Raw genomic sequence first — 14,331 nt, 5'->3', positions numbered from 1 at the left:
ACATTTACATAGCTCTTTAATATGGTCCAGGAACTGTTCTGAACACTTTATATATGTATTAAATTATTTAATCTTATCCTTATGATGTAGGTACTATTTTTGTCTCCATTTTGCAGATAAGAAAACTGAAGCATAAAGTGGTTAAGTAACTTGCTCTAAGGATTTGATCTATATCACTGAATATCACAGAGAAACAGCTTGTCCCCATTCTTTTCTTTTTTCTTTTTCTTTTTTTTTTTTTTTTTGAGACGGAGTCTTGCTCTGTCACCCAGGCTGGAGTGCAGTGGGGCGATCTTGGCTCACTGCAACCTCTGTCTTCCAGGTTCAAGCGATTCTCCTGCCTCAGCCTCCTGAGTAGCTGGGATGACAGGCGCGCACCACCACGTCTAGCTAATTTTTGTATTTTTAGTAGAGACGGGGTTTCACCATGTTGATCAGGCTGGTCTCGAACTCCCGACCTCATTATCCACCCGCCTCAGCCTCCCAAAGTGCTGGGATTATAGGTGTGAGTTTTTTGAGACGGAGTCTTACTCTGTCACCCAGGCTGGAGTGCAGTGGGGCGATCTTGGCTCACCACAACCTCCACCTCCCAGGTTCAAGTGATTCTCGTGCCCCAGACTCCCAAGTAGCTGGAATTACAAGCATGAGCCACCATGCCTGGCTAATTTTTGTATTTTTAGTAGAAACAGGGTTTCACCATGTTGGCCAGGCTGGTCTCGAACTCCTGACCTCAAGTGATCGACCCGCCTCGGCCTCCCAAAGTTCTGGGATTACAGGTGTGACCCACCATGCCCAGCCCCTGCCCCCATTCTTACTGAAGCAAGATAATGAACAAAATAAGTAAATCATGTAGTGTATTGTAGGCGACAAATCTACAGAAAATAATAAGATAGAATAAGGAGGGTTAAAAGTGCCAGGATGGGGATGGTGATTTTAAACAAAGTAGTCGGGAAGGGTCTTGTTCAGAAGGTGACATATGAGCAAAGACTTGAGGAAGATGCAGCAACGGGCTATGCAGATGTCTGCATCAAGAACACAGCAGACAGAGAAAACAGCAAGCACACAGGTCCTGAGGCGGGAGCATGCCTGGTGGGAACAAGCAGCAGCAAGGAGGCCAGTGAGGCTGGAGCAGAGTGAGGGAGGTGAGTTGATAAGCAGAGGTTCAGGTCAGGTGTGACCTTAGGGCCCGTTGTAAGTCTTTTGGCTTCTACACTAAACAACATGGTAGCCATTGGAGTATTGGAGCAGAGGAGTAACATGATCTCCATTGCTTCTTTTTTAGAGGATCATTATCAGTCCTGTGCTGAGAAGAATCTGGGGATTGAAAGCAAAGGGAGAAGTTGGAAAACCCATTAGAAGACTATTGCAACAATTCAGCTGACAGTCAATGGTGGCCTAGAGCAGGGTAGTAGCATAGAGGTAACAGTGGATGTTAGTTTGTCCCGAACAGATGATTTGGTAAAAACTCCTGGAGAATGCTGACCTTTCTGGTCATAATGACATATGTTAAAGTCTAGTGAGCAGAACCATACCTGCAGTGAAACCAAGGCAAGTGTATTAGCAACTACAGCGAGGGAGGACTCATCCCAGGAACTGCAGAGTATTTTTTTTTTTTTTTTTTTTCAGATGGAGTCTTGCACTGTCACCTGGGCTGGAGTGCAGCAGTGTGATCTCGGCTCACTGCAACTGCTGCCTCCTGGGTTCAAGTGATTCTCCTGCCTCAGCCTCCCGAGTAGCTAGGATTACAGGTGCCTGCCACCACACTCAGCTAATCTTTTTGTATTTTTAGTAGAGACAGGATTTCATCATGTTGGCCAGGCTGGTCTAGAACTCCTGACCTTGTGATTCACCCACCTCAGCCTCCCAAAGTGCTGGAATTAAGGGCATGAGCCACTGCGCCCAGCTTTTTTTTTTTTTTTTTTTTTTTTTTTAAGGACATGATCTTGCTGTGCCACCCAGGCTGGAGTGCAGTGGCACAATCATATAGATCATATAGCTCATTGCAACCTCAACTTCCTGGGCTCAAGTGAACCTCTTGCCTCAGCCTCCCAAATAACTAGGACCCATTGTGAGGCATGCACCACCATGCCCAGCTAATTTTTTAAATTTTTTGTAGAGATGGGTTCTCACTGTGTTGCCCAGGCTGATTTTGAACTCCTGGCTTCAAGCAATCCTCCAGCTTTGTGCTCCCAAAGCACTGAGATTATAGATGTAAACCCTTGCACCCAGCCCCAGGATATCTTCTAAAAGGGAATCAGGATACTCATTTTAGGGTTTGAGCTTTTTGTCAGGGGATTTGGGGAAGGGTTTAAGGAAATAGAGGTTTGTTCTCAATTGGGTGGTGTCAGGAAGCAGAAACACTTTGCTGCCTTCATTATGATCATCTAGGAATCAGGAGGAGCAAAGTGTAACTAGCACTGTCACTGCTCAAGAAACAGGTGGCTCATGTTACCCAGGAGAGGGGATGTTGGTTACTTTTATGGTGGTACGGCATCTTTTCTTCACCTCGTGTTCAGTCTTCATTAAGAAGTGGCCTTATTTCTGTCTTGTTCCACTGTAGTCATAGGACAACATCATCACTTATTGTTGGCATTCTGCAGAATTGTTTTGTTCCATGGGAGCCAGGAGTATCAAGGAGGTGGGTGCCCCAAGAGACAGGTGGAGTCTGACAACAGTCCTGGCGGAAGGAGAGATCAGTCTGTCCACAAAGAGACCCCAGTCGCTGCTGGTTCAGAGGCCTAGACTCTGAAGACAGAATCACCAAGAGCAGAAGAGACCCCTCCCAGCAGTGGATGTGAATTCCAAGCTGGGAACCTGGGGAGAGAAACCAAGGCCAAGGTGAAATGTAAGGATAGCTTCCCCCTTCCCTCCGGCTCCCTCCTTCCCTCCGGCTCCCTCCTTCCCTCTGGCCCCCTCCTTCCCACACTCAAGATGTTAGAATTAAGCAATGTTCTTAACCTTTCCTTCCTTTGACAAGAAAGATCACTGAGACTGCAGAGATTTTCTCTAAGCTTAGGAATAAATTGCATTTTACTTGCCAAAAGCCCTTCTTGGATCTTGGTGAGAAGACAATGGGGTCGAATTGATCACTGCACTCCAGCCTGGGTGACAGAATGAGACCCTGTCTCAAAAAGAAAAAGAAGAAAGAAAGAGAGAAAAGAAAAGAAAGAAAAAAGAAGAAAGAAAGAAGAAACAAAGAAGAAAGAAAAAAGATGAAAAGAAAAAAGAAAGAAGAAACAAAGAAGAAAGAAAAAAGATACAAAGAAAAAGAAAGAAAGAAAGAAAGAAAAAGAAAGAAAAGAAAGAAAGAAAGATTACACTGATGTTCTCACATCAGTAATATGAGAATGGTTTGGAATGGTTTCATGTTATGTAGCAATGGCTAACTGATATAGTTACTTGCTAGCTCTTTGAATTTGGGCAATTTACTTAAACTTTCTAGGCCTTGATTTCTGTGTCTATATAATGAGGATGATAACAATAGTAGCTAACTCATGAGTATCATGAGGATTACAGAAATTAACATATGGGAAGGACTTAGAACAGTGCCTGCCACATACAAGCAGCTACCATTTTTTGAACACTTACTTTTAAGTGCTATGATAAATATTTTTCCTAAATGTTCTCATTGTCATCACAAAAGTCCTATGAAGACAATATTATTGTTATTCACATTTTACAGGAAAAAGTGAGGCTCTGAGAAATTGAGTAATGTGCTGCAGTTTACTCAGCTGATAAATAGCAGATGTGGAACTTAATTCAGTTGCCTAACTTCCAAGCCTGCTGACTCCATGATTAGGTTATACCACGCTGCCTGTGAGGCTGCCCCTTGGAACTGTGAGATTAACTGAGCTAAGGCAATTCTCCTCCCCAGCACAGAACTGTCCCTTAAGTGTCATCCCATTACAAATATAAGATTAATCCACACATTGTTGCTTTTCTCAAAGATTAAATTAAATCATTCTCCAGGTTACAGATCAAAGCTTGAAAATCACCAACACTGTAAATCAAGAAACATCTTTTCTAAATGATGGGGACTCAAACTCCATTATCCAGCACCTAACCACCGTATATCTCCTACCCTTAGGAGCACATCTCAGTTATGTAAATTTCAAATCTTTCTTTTCTTCCTTAAAGCAATTTGAATAACTGGACCAATTTGAAAGATTCATGACAGCAAATTACTTTGCAGTCAGCAAGGCAATAGGCCCTGACACTTTTTTTTTCTTTTTAATTGGAGTTTTGCTCTTGTTGCCCAAGCTGGAGTGCAATGGCGCAATCTCGGCTCACTGCAACCTCCGCCTCCTGGGTTCGAGTGATTCTCCTGCCTCAGCCTCCCGAGTAGCTGGGATTACAGGTGCACGCCACCAAGCCCGGCTAATTTTTTGTATTTTTAGTAGAAACGGGGTTTCACCATGTTAGCCAGTCTGGTCTTGAACTCCTGACCTCAGGTGATCTTTCTGCCTCAGCCTCCCAAAGTGCTGGGATTACAGGCCTGAGCCACCGCGCCCGGCCCCCTGACACCTTTTTTCTCTCTACCTTACAGCTTCCATTTTTGAAGGCAATTTCCTCCCTATAAACTAAAGAATCTCGTTTTAACTCCTATACCTGCTGTGCTGTCTCAGTAGCGATATTAATAATTCTCATTTCTATTAAAATTTCACGTTTATTAAAATGCATTAATAAATAAAACTACAGTGAAACAAATTAAAGCCATTGGATGTATAATTCCAAAGGAAGAAGTCAACCTTTAAAAGCTTGCATTGCCTGGCACGGCCACAATGAGGCAGTAGAGGGTGAGAGACAAGCAGCCTTGCACAGTCACAGGGCACATATTTGAAAACAGCGTTGGCTGACCTGGTTTCCAGGAATCCCATGGTCCCTGTAATACCCTGGCTTACTTAATGCCTCCAGCCTTCCATTTCTTTATCTGAAATTCTGGAATGCTGTAAACATCAGACGAAATATGGTATTGAAGCAGCTAAAACAAAAAGTAGATTTAGAATCCGGAGTTCAAATTCTGATCCTGCCATTTTATTCAAGAAGTCAAAAGACTTTTTGACTTGACTAATGCCTACTGTATACAAGTCACTGTGCTAAGTACTGGGAATCAGATAATAATAATAGCCAATAGTCGTGAGGCATTAACACTGTGCCGCACACTTTTATTTCATTCAGTGTTCCCTGTGACGCTTACTCTTATTATCCTCGTCTTACAGCTGAGGCTAAAGCAATTTTCCAAGGTGAATGGCCAGGATTCCAACCCAACATTCCAACTCCACAGCTGGAACTAAAGAATTGCTTTGCTGTAGTCTGTTCTGCCCCATCTCACCAAGGTGAATAATATGACCCTGACTTTGAAGAGCTCAGTTTAATAGGAGAGCAAAAGCCATGAAGAAAGAAGTTATGGAGGAATACCATATGTGCTACAATCAAAGTAAGAACACTGTGTCTTAGAATCATGCAAGTTGGGAGCAATTAACTCTGTACAGGAATATCTGGGAAGGCTTCACTGAGGAGGTGATGTTTTTGCTGAATTTTGAAAGTTGGCATTCTCCTCCTCACACCTCAACCCCCAATTTTTTCTAAAAAAGAGAAGAAAGAGACATTCTAAGCAGACAGAACAGTATGTGTAGCCACCAAAAAATATATAAAAAAAAGAGAGAAGGAAAAAGCCTGAGAGTGAAGGCTGTCCAGGCAGGAGATACATCTGGAGAGGGACTTGGGTCAGGTCAGAGACCCCCTTGTGTGTCAGGATTAAAGCTGGACTTTATTTTAGAGTCAAAAGTGAACTGCTGAAGGGTTTTAACATAGCCACAAAGTGCTCAGATCTGTGCTTTAGAGCTGAAGACTGGCACAGTGTGGAAAATGAACCAGCTCAGGGAGAGGCTGGGGTAGGGAGACCCAGCGGGAAATTGTGGTATCTGATTGGAGAGGATGAGGGAGTCCTCTAAGGAAGCCTCGGTGAGGCTGTGGAGAAGCTGGACCCAACGCATTTGGGTCTGAGGGATTTCGATGCACAATACATGCATGTTAAAGGCATAAAGATGGAAGGAAAGCAGTAGGAAAGGGCAAGTGTTAGTACCTCCCTGTCTTCCTGGGTCCTCCGCTCTTCCTTCCCTTATCAGTCACATTCCTCCACCCATCTTTCACAGACTGGACTCCCCCATGGCATAGCTGAGTTCAGATCCCCACTCTGCCACTCACTGGCTGGCTGCCCCAAGCATGTCCCTCCCTCTCAGAGCTTGTTTCCTTCTCTGGATGATAAAGTGTTCAGACCCACTCCACAGAGCTGTTGTAAGGACTAATGGAGCTCAGGGCCTGCCACAGTATTGGTCCCCGTCTTCCTTCCCAGGCCCTTAATTTCAGAATCCTCCCTGGTGTCACCCACAGAATCACTCCTTAGATCTGTGCTTATGGGGCTTTCTACCCCATGTTCCTGAAGTCTGATCACTTTACTCAGACTATCAATAGGGAAGAAATAAAGGTCCATGTAAGGTCCAGATCTGTGTATAAACAGATCATTCAACAGAGAAGAAAACATTTTTTTAAGTAGTGGTAATCAGAAAAAAATGAGAGGGATTCAGTAGGATGAAAAAGGAGAACAAGCAGACAATTGGCAGAGGAAGAACAGATTTTGATCCTTGCAAACCTACCCCCAGGGTCTCACTGTGTCCCCCAGGCTGGAGTGCAGTACAGTGATCTCAGCTCACGGCAGCCTCGACCTTCCCAGCATAAGCCATCCTCCCACCTCAGTCTCCAGAGTAGCTGGGACTACAGGCATGTGCCACCACACCCTGCTAATGTTTGACTTTTTGTAGAAACTGGGTTTTGCCATGTTGCCCAGGCTGGTCTTGAGCTCCTGGGCTTAAGTGATCCATCCTCCTCAGCCTCGCTCCCTCAGTGCTCACAGGCATGAGCCACCGCGCCTGTCTCCCTATCCCCAAATCCTTTCCAGCACAGCTCAACCCGTATTCCCTCCGCCCACGGAATGGAGCAGCCTCGTGTACAGAGTGGCTTCATATACCTCATTGCAGATACTTCTATGAAATTATAAAAAGAATAATAATTTCTTGAATATAAATTACAAAAGATTTAATTACAAATTACTTTTAAAAGTAAAAATCCTACAAAAGTCACCACCTAACTGATGATGTCTTGCTACTTGACCAAGGGGTACTGACCCCTGCACTGTTATAGGCAGAACTGGGAATGGCTCATGCTGAGTCCTGGCCAGGTGGGCAAAAGATATGGGCTCTGAAATGACAGTGGGCTGAGCCCAGTCCAATCCACACAACAGCCCAACCCAAGTGTGGCTGTCATGAGCTTAAAATGTCACTGATCATAGCAGCCTCGTTAGAACCTATCCCTTCTCTTGACTATGGCAGGTACCAGGTGAACATCGAGCTCTCCCTGTACTTCTGCTTGTGCCATGGAACTTACTCGCCTGTCCTGTGGAATTCCCAAAAGCCAGCTCCTCCCCAGAGCTCTCCACAACACTTCCCCTTTTCCCCTGACCCACACAGCACTTGAAGACAGGATGTCATATTTGACTTTTGCTTTTATTTTGTAAGAATATAACATGCTGAAACAGGAAAACGGGGATTGCAAACATCATTCATATCTAGGAAACCAGCTCCATTTGTCACAATAAATAAATATTTAAACAGTGAGGAGTTCCTGACAGGCTCCAAGAGGTTCCCAGCACATTCAGAGGTAGAGTCTGGTGGAGAGAGGGAGACAGTCAGGCTGAAACCCCTGCTGAGATTCTCCAGTAGATGCAAACTGAAATTACAATAATAAATAACAACAGCACCAACAATAACAAAAACAATGTTATGACAATCACACAAAACCAATGATACAATACACTTAAATAATCTCCTGGAGGAGCTCATGGTACAGAGAGAACAGTGTTGATTATCCTGGGCCGCAAAGGGGCTGCCCTGGGTAATTCACCTCCCCAGCCTGGGCTCTGCTGCAGGAATTCCCATCAGGAAATTTTGTTTGGTGATGCCCTGAGGTGACAAGCAGGTTCTGATTATCCCCAGTCCTGCCCTTCCAAGCAGCCTCTCCCCCTAGCTTCTGCACTCTAAGAGCGCCATGGTCCTGGGCCACCTCTGCCCTCTCCAGTGGTTCATCTCATGTCCACAGGAAAGAAACACGAGGCTCCCCTTCTATCTCGGGCATCTCTTTTTGCCTGTTCTCATACCACAAAAAACACTGGCTGGATTTCAGCAGGACTCTCGGGGACTGCCAAGAGATTTGTTTCCTAGGATCCTTTTCTGCCTCGTTCCACACTGTGGGGCATGAGAGCTGGAAAAGCCACTCCCCAAGGCCTCCACACTTTCTTCTCCTGGGCTCTGCCTCCAAGAGACAGCATAGAACTCAGAGAGGGCACATCCAGGAAGAGGCCCCAGGGCGGGCCTTGCTCACAGGTGGACCCTGCTGCAACACAGGGTCAGGGGCCACCTGCAGGGGGCCACCCAGAGCACTGAGCTGGATTCAAGTGAGCCTCCTTTCAGGGCTCTCCACTGACTTGGCCAGTGTTTGAGGTATAAATATCTCGCATGGGGCAAGAGTCACATCAGCTTGCTGGCCTTGACATGACTGCAAGGCTGGACAGACACACAGGAGTGTTATGAGGTACAAGCTAAGGGACTCTGGGCTAGCCCAGAGGCCAGTGAGGAGGGCCAAAGGGGAAGACTCCACATCTAGGGTCCCTTCCATGCCCAGAACAGTCTGGGAATTAGGAAAACAGGATGCGATCAGAATCAACTGAGCAACAGGCAAAACAGCTGATCTGGATGTCTTTCCTCCTCTCATTTTCACGGTTCCCTTTATCCACGTTTCCCAAACCACACTAGAACACTTCCTTCTCCGGTGAGAACGAGAGCCCATGCTAACCCCCGTACCACCTTTTTCCCCCACAGAGAGCCCCACCAACTCTCATCATTAGCCCTTATTCACAGGTCCTAGAAGTGGGCGGCTCCTCTCCAGCATGAGTCCCACAGTATCTGAAGGAGAGACTGCTGCTTCCCAAACAGGCTGCTGGAGCGCTTTTTTTTTTTTTTTTTTTTTTTGTCCTCTTGCACTTGCTTTGCAGAACCTGCCTGCCACACAGGGACAGCCACCTCGGGGATGGGTGACTCCACCTCTCTTCCCGGCTGGCTTCCTTACTGCCGCGGAGACTCAGGTGTGTGAGGGCTCGGCCAGGCTGCAGCTGGACGGAGTGGCAGAGGCGGCTGAGGCTTGGGCAGCCAGGTCCCGGTAAGCGGGCGACTTCAGGAAGCGTGGGTAGGAGTCCTTCTCCATCAGGGTACGTGTCTTCCCCTGAGCCGCATCAAAGCATGTGGCTGTGGCGGTCTGCAGGTTCATCCTCGTCAACTCGCGGGTCTCATGGTCAATGTTGACCTGTGGGAAGGAGGACACACACAGGGTGAGTTGGGGAAGAGGGTGGGCATGGCTGAGGGAGGGCCAACGGCAGGCTGGGCATTGGAAAGAGCACCAGATGCTGCATCAGGAAGTGGGGGCTCCTGAGTTGATCACTAGCTTTTCAGCTCTGGGCTTGTACCCACATCTGATCCAGTGTCTGTCCTCCAATCTCTCAGAATTAACATGAGGATCTATCAGGAATGTATACAAACGCAATCCCCTTTCACCCTTTCTTCTACGGCAACCCTGCTTCAAGTCACTATCAGCTCTCCTGGGATTTGCACCAAGGCCTCCTACCTGGTCTCTCTGCTACCTCACCCCCCATCCCTGCCGTTTGTTCTCTACCCAGCTGCTACAGTGAGCCTTTAAAAACCCAACTCAGTTCGGTAGCACCTCTGTTGTCTCCTCATGTCTTTCAGAGGAAGAGCCAAAGGGCTTGCTGGGCCCACGGGGCTCCCCGAGCCCACACCTGGCCATCCGCCTCATGTCTGACCTCATCTCCTGCTCTTGCCCTGCTCTACACAGGTCTATTTGCTCATCCGCAACTGTGACAGGAAGGCTCTGGCCATCGCATTTGCTGCTTCCTGTGTTGGAATATTCTTCCCTCCCTGAATTCTTTCATATCTCTGTTCATATGTCCTCACTTCCCTTTATAGAATGGAAAACCGTATCTCCTCCCAGGCCCTACCTCTGGTACTCCCTGTCTCTCATTTCCTGCTGTATTTTTATGAGTGCATAGCTCATCACCTGGCATATATTTGTCTAGTTGGTTATTGGCATCTTCCCCCACTCAAATTATAAGTTTCACCAGGTAAAGGACTTTGTTTGGTTCACTGTGACATACACAGTGACTGTAACAGTGTCTTGAATACAATTGGGGCTCAATACACCTTTACAGAATTATGTGGAATCAATCAGCGGTCAGAAAACAAAAATAAGGTACAAAAGTAAGGCATTACTCCTATCTCTCCACCAGGTGGCGCTGTGCTCTTTAGCAAATGCAGCTGCCACGCGTAGTGGCCAGGAGGAAAGGTAGACAAAAAAATCACAGACCACAGACCTGCAGGCCTCAGGCAGGTCAGCCTGGGGACTGAGCCAGGTTATATAAGGTCCCTGTGCTGACCTTGTCTCCCCAGTTGGTAAGTGTTTTGAGCCTCTAAAAACGGATGGGTTTATAAAGGTGGGTATGGACAGAAGCCGAAAAACCTGCCAACCCATCCTGCCCCATCGTGAGTCATAGGGTTAAGCACCCAGGAGTGGCACTGAGCCTGGCTTTCCTAGTCTCTGGTCACAGAAGCCCACTCACCCCTGTGCCAAGTAAGGCCCTTCTACTTCTACACCTAGCCCTTCCTCCCCACTAGCCCTGACTCGCAGAGGGGAAGGAGCAGGCAGGGTCGTGAGGATTCACTGGGCATACGGGGGCTCTAACCTCTTTAGGGGCCTCACTGCAAATGAACTCCTCAAAGATCCGGTGTGCCCTGGAGGCCAGCTTGGTAGCTGATCGGATCTTTTTGAACTCTTCACAGGCCAGCCAGAACTCCAGGTTCTCCTCACTGAACTCTGTCTTCAGGAAAGCGTGGAAGGCAGCCACTCCATCTGGGGTTGCAGGAAAGAGGAGGAAACAGGTCAGCCGGAGGGACAGCAGGGAATACAAGAAGAAAGGAAAGCAATTGCACTTAATGGCTCTATTTTTAGAACATAATCTTCTTGAACAAGGACCTGCCTTTGTATGCTGAACAGAGGCTGGCACACTAGGGGATCATTATTATTACTACTACTACTATTATTCTGCCCAGGCTCTCAGCAGTCCCGGGGCTGGCTCCAAAGCACATGAGTACACACGTGCCACCCAGAGACAGACACAAAAGGCTCCTACTCACTTTTACTGCTCAGCAGCAGGTCGAACGACTCTCTCCACCCCAGCACATCTTCTGAGAAGTTTCTACTAAAAGACAAAAAGAAAAAAAAGTAAGAAAAAAAATCAACAAACCAAAGCATAGTACAAATTCTAGCCAGAACTCTGATGGAAAATTGCGTAAAATTCACAGAAAGGCTTGCTTGGTAATTGTTGAAGCTGACGCTCAAACTCTTAGTTGGACTTAGAGTAAGCAGTAGTGTTTTCTAGAGGACAATTCAGCAACCAGAAATCAAAGCCAGGGACCCTTCAGTCCTCAGTCAGTATCTCTAAGCCTGTCTCTTCTCTGTCCAAAAATTATTTCAATTCCCCTGACTCTCAAAGATTTGTTTTGTACACCTTCCCAAGGAAATAAGGGCCTCATAAATAGAGATTACATCTACACATAACTGCAGAGTTTGGTACAGTCGATAGCCAATATGAAAGAGTTTCTAGGCAAGGTGCATGCTAGAGTCATTAATAAAAACTTCAAGTGGTCTTGGATTCTGACCTAGCCCTGGATGCATGTGCAATGAATCCCCAGGTGGGAGAGTCTGGTAACTAGACATTCATGCCCTGTGTGCCCTCATCTGTGGATGGACTTGGAGCCCTGGAGCCACCTACCCATTCACGCATGAGCCAAGTAGTCATAACAGACCAGCAACAAGTCCCACTAAAATCTCTAGGGAGGTGTTGCCAAGGTCCACCTAGCGTGTGCTGGCTTCTCCCTATATTTCCCTCCTCATGACTCCCTTCCCGCTCCCTCCCTTCTCGGAGCCCTGAGCTGGTCAGCAACACTTACTTCTCTTTGCTGTGTTTACTGCCCCACTCAAACTTGCCAGTACTCCCAGTATCGCAGCCCAGCTCTGATTTGTGAAGAAAGATCCCCAGACGTGTCTTGAACTCTTTGGCTCTGAAAAACAAATCAGGAACATGAAAGCATTCTCTCATTTGCTCAGCCAGTGTGGAGAGGTTTATGGGTCCCAGAAGAGCTCTGGGTGGCGCCACCCAAACTTTAGCCTCAAGGATGCCGGGCGCGGTGGCTCACGCTAGTAATCCCAGCACTTTGGGAGGCCGAGGCGGGTGGATCACGAGGTCAGGAGATCGAGACCACGGTGAAACCCCGTCTCTACTAAAAATACAAAAAAAATTAGCCGGGCGTGGTGGCGGGCGCCTGTAGTCCCAGCTACTCGGAGAGGCTGAGGCAGGAGAATGGCATGAACCCGGGAGGCGGAGCTTGCAGTGAGCCGAGATTGCGCCACTGCACTCCAGCCTGGGCGACAGAGCGAGACTCTGTCTCAAAAAAAAAAAGAAAAAAAAAAAAAAAAAAAGAGTTCCTGGAAACTCTTGGCTGTCTCCAGGCCCAAATTGTGCTTCTCTTATCAGCATCATCAACCCCAAAGCAACAAAAGCAATGTTTGAACTATGCCGTGGTAGGTCTTACACTTTCTGGGTAATACACACACGGCATATATGGGCTTTTCCCTAAAGTTACACTGATCTCTCTTCGTGCCTGTTGATTCAAAAAAGAACTCAGCATTCTTTTCAGGAGTATTTCTGAACTGTGTGGGAAACTGATTCCTGCCTTCATCTTTACTTTTTCCTTCCCAGCCAGTAACGATTGGAAGCTGTTGAGTAGCTCTCTGGAATATGGACACACCCTCAACAGTGGGATCCTCCAACCCCACACACCCCACATACACAAAAAAAATCTCCCTGTCTTCCAGGGGCAGAGGAGGCAATGCCCCTAGCTCTGGTCTGAGGAATGAAAAACAAATGCTTAAGAAATGGGCAGGCTCAGTTCTGCCTGGAAATGTCAACGTGGCCTTCCTGAGCCGGGTCTTCAGGAGGTCACCTGAGCACCACTGCAGTTTGTCAGAGGATGGGGATGGCTGCAAGCAGCCGGCCCTTGCTTCCCTTCCCCTTGCTTTCTCCCTGCTCCTGGAATCTGAGCACGTGGCATCAAGTTCGCCTCTATCTCTCTACTCAAGCCTCTAGCGCCCCATCCCCGCGCCCACTCAGGTCCCCAGGCCTGCCGCTCCACTTCCTATGAGTTGGTGGGACTTCCCCCAAGCAGTTGGACAAGCTTCCCTTACCTCTCCAGGCAGGTGGTGGGGAAGGCGGCCAGGGTGCGGCACATGGCTGCGAGCGCAGGGCAGCACGTAGTGGGCAGGATGGTGGCAGGCTCCAGGAGGCTCTGCGAGCTCCAGGAAGCAAATGCGCGGTAGCAGGTGCTAGTCAACCGGGGTTGGGTTTAGCAGCCTGCAAGCGCCCAGACTCCGCTGCTTTAATCCCCTCGGAGGAGCGGGGCGGGGCTGGGCACTGCTGACCAATCGGAGGGCGGGGCTGGGCGCTGAGAAGGCGGAGGCGGGGCCCGCAGCCAGACTGGGCCGGGTGCAACTTTCGCCGCAGCTGGAGCACGCGGAGCTGCACCCTCCGCCCGTAGGACGCCGCGTGTGGTAGGAAAAGCGGCAAGAGAATTGGCACGGGGATGAGACGTGCACACCCAGTTTCCTAGGGAAAAATACCTGCCGACCTCTAGTAACAGCAAGAAACTCACGCAGCGGTGTCGTGTTGGGAGAGTTTGCACGGAGGCGGTGGGTCTGGGAGGCACACAGGGCTTTGATCGCAGGCAAGTCTGAGCCTGCTGGGTCCTGAAGGACAGGCGCACAGGGTGCAAACCTGGGCAAAACAGCATCTGATTATACTGATAAGTACCCTTTACGAGGCTCCTACCCTGATGGACACGGGGCTAAGTAAGCTCTTCTTCATCATCATCATCTCCATTTTATAGTTGAAGAAACCGAGAATCAGAAAGCTAAATAAACTTGCCCAAGAGCACAGTTGGAGATGACAGACAAGTAGGATAGGGATGAGTAGTTTATTGAACACCTACTATGTGCTAGGCACATAACTAAGACTCATATTAAATAATTTGCTCAAAGACGTGCAGCTAGTAGGTGTTGGCTCCAAAATTCAAATGTGAATTTACCATTCTTTTT

The 14,331-nt window shown here is 47.7% G+C and overlaps 1 protein-coding gene across 2 annotated transcripts; it reads right to left on the bottom strand.

Annotated features, from left to right (window-relative positions):
- Nucleotides 1–7,543: 7,543 nt before the first annotated feature.
- Nucleotides 7,544–13,638, bottom strand: RGS16 (regulator of G protein signaling 16). 2 transcript variants are annotated; one of them, XM_055234342.2, is made up of 5 exons: nt 13,426–13,638; nt 12,132–12,242; nt 11,316–11,380; nt 10,865–11,031; nt 7,544–9,414 (listed from the first exon to the last, which is right to left on the bottom strand). In XM_055234342.2, the coding sequence occupies exons 1-5, from the start codon at nt 13,467–13,469 to the stop codon at nt 9,193–9,195; spliced, it is 609 nt and encodes a 202-aa protein (XP_055090317.1). In that variant the 5' UTR covers nt 13,470–13,638; the 3' UTR covers nt 7,544–9,192. The 2 variants fall into 2 exon arrangements, with proteins under 2 accessions (XP_055090317.1, XP_055090318.1); XM_055234343.2 differs by having other exon boundaries at nt 11,316–11,377; nt 13,426–13,630.
- Between the last annotated feature and the right edge of the window lie 693 nt (nt 13,639–14,331).

The sequence above is a fragment of the Symphalangus syndactylus genome, chromosome 19 (assembly GCF_028878055.3).
Source record: "Symphalangus syndactylus isolate Jambi chromosome 19, NHGRI_mSymSyn1-v2.1_pri, whole genome shotgun sequence".
NCBI lineage: Eukaryota > Metazoa > Chordata > Mammalia > Primates > Hylobatidae > Symphalangus > Symphalangus syndactylus.
This window is presented reverse-complemented; position numbering and strand designations above follow the sequence as displayed.

Bases quoted from the DNA above. Each gene is read 5' to 3' on its own strand.
- RGS16 (XM_055234342.2), bottom strand. From the start codon at position 13,469: ATGTGCCGCACCCTGGCCGCCTTCCCCACCACCTGCCTGGAGAG. The intron at 12,243-13,425 runs GTAAGGGAAGCT...TTTGTTTTTCAG, and splicing joins CCCACCACCTGCCTGGAGAG to AGCCAAAGAGTTCAAGACAC. The intron at 11,381-12,131 runs GTAAGTGTTGCT...TTTGTCTTTTAG, and splicing joins AGTAAACACAGCAAAGAGAA to TAGAAACTTCTCAGAAGATG.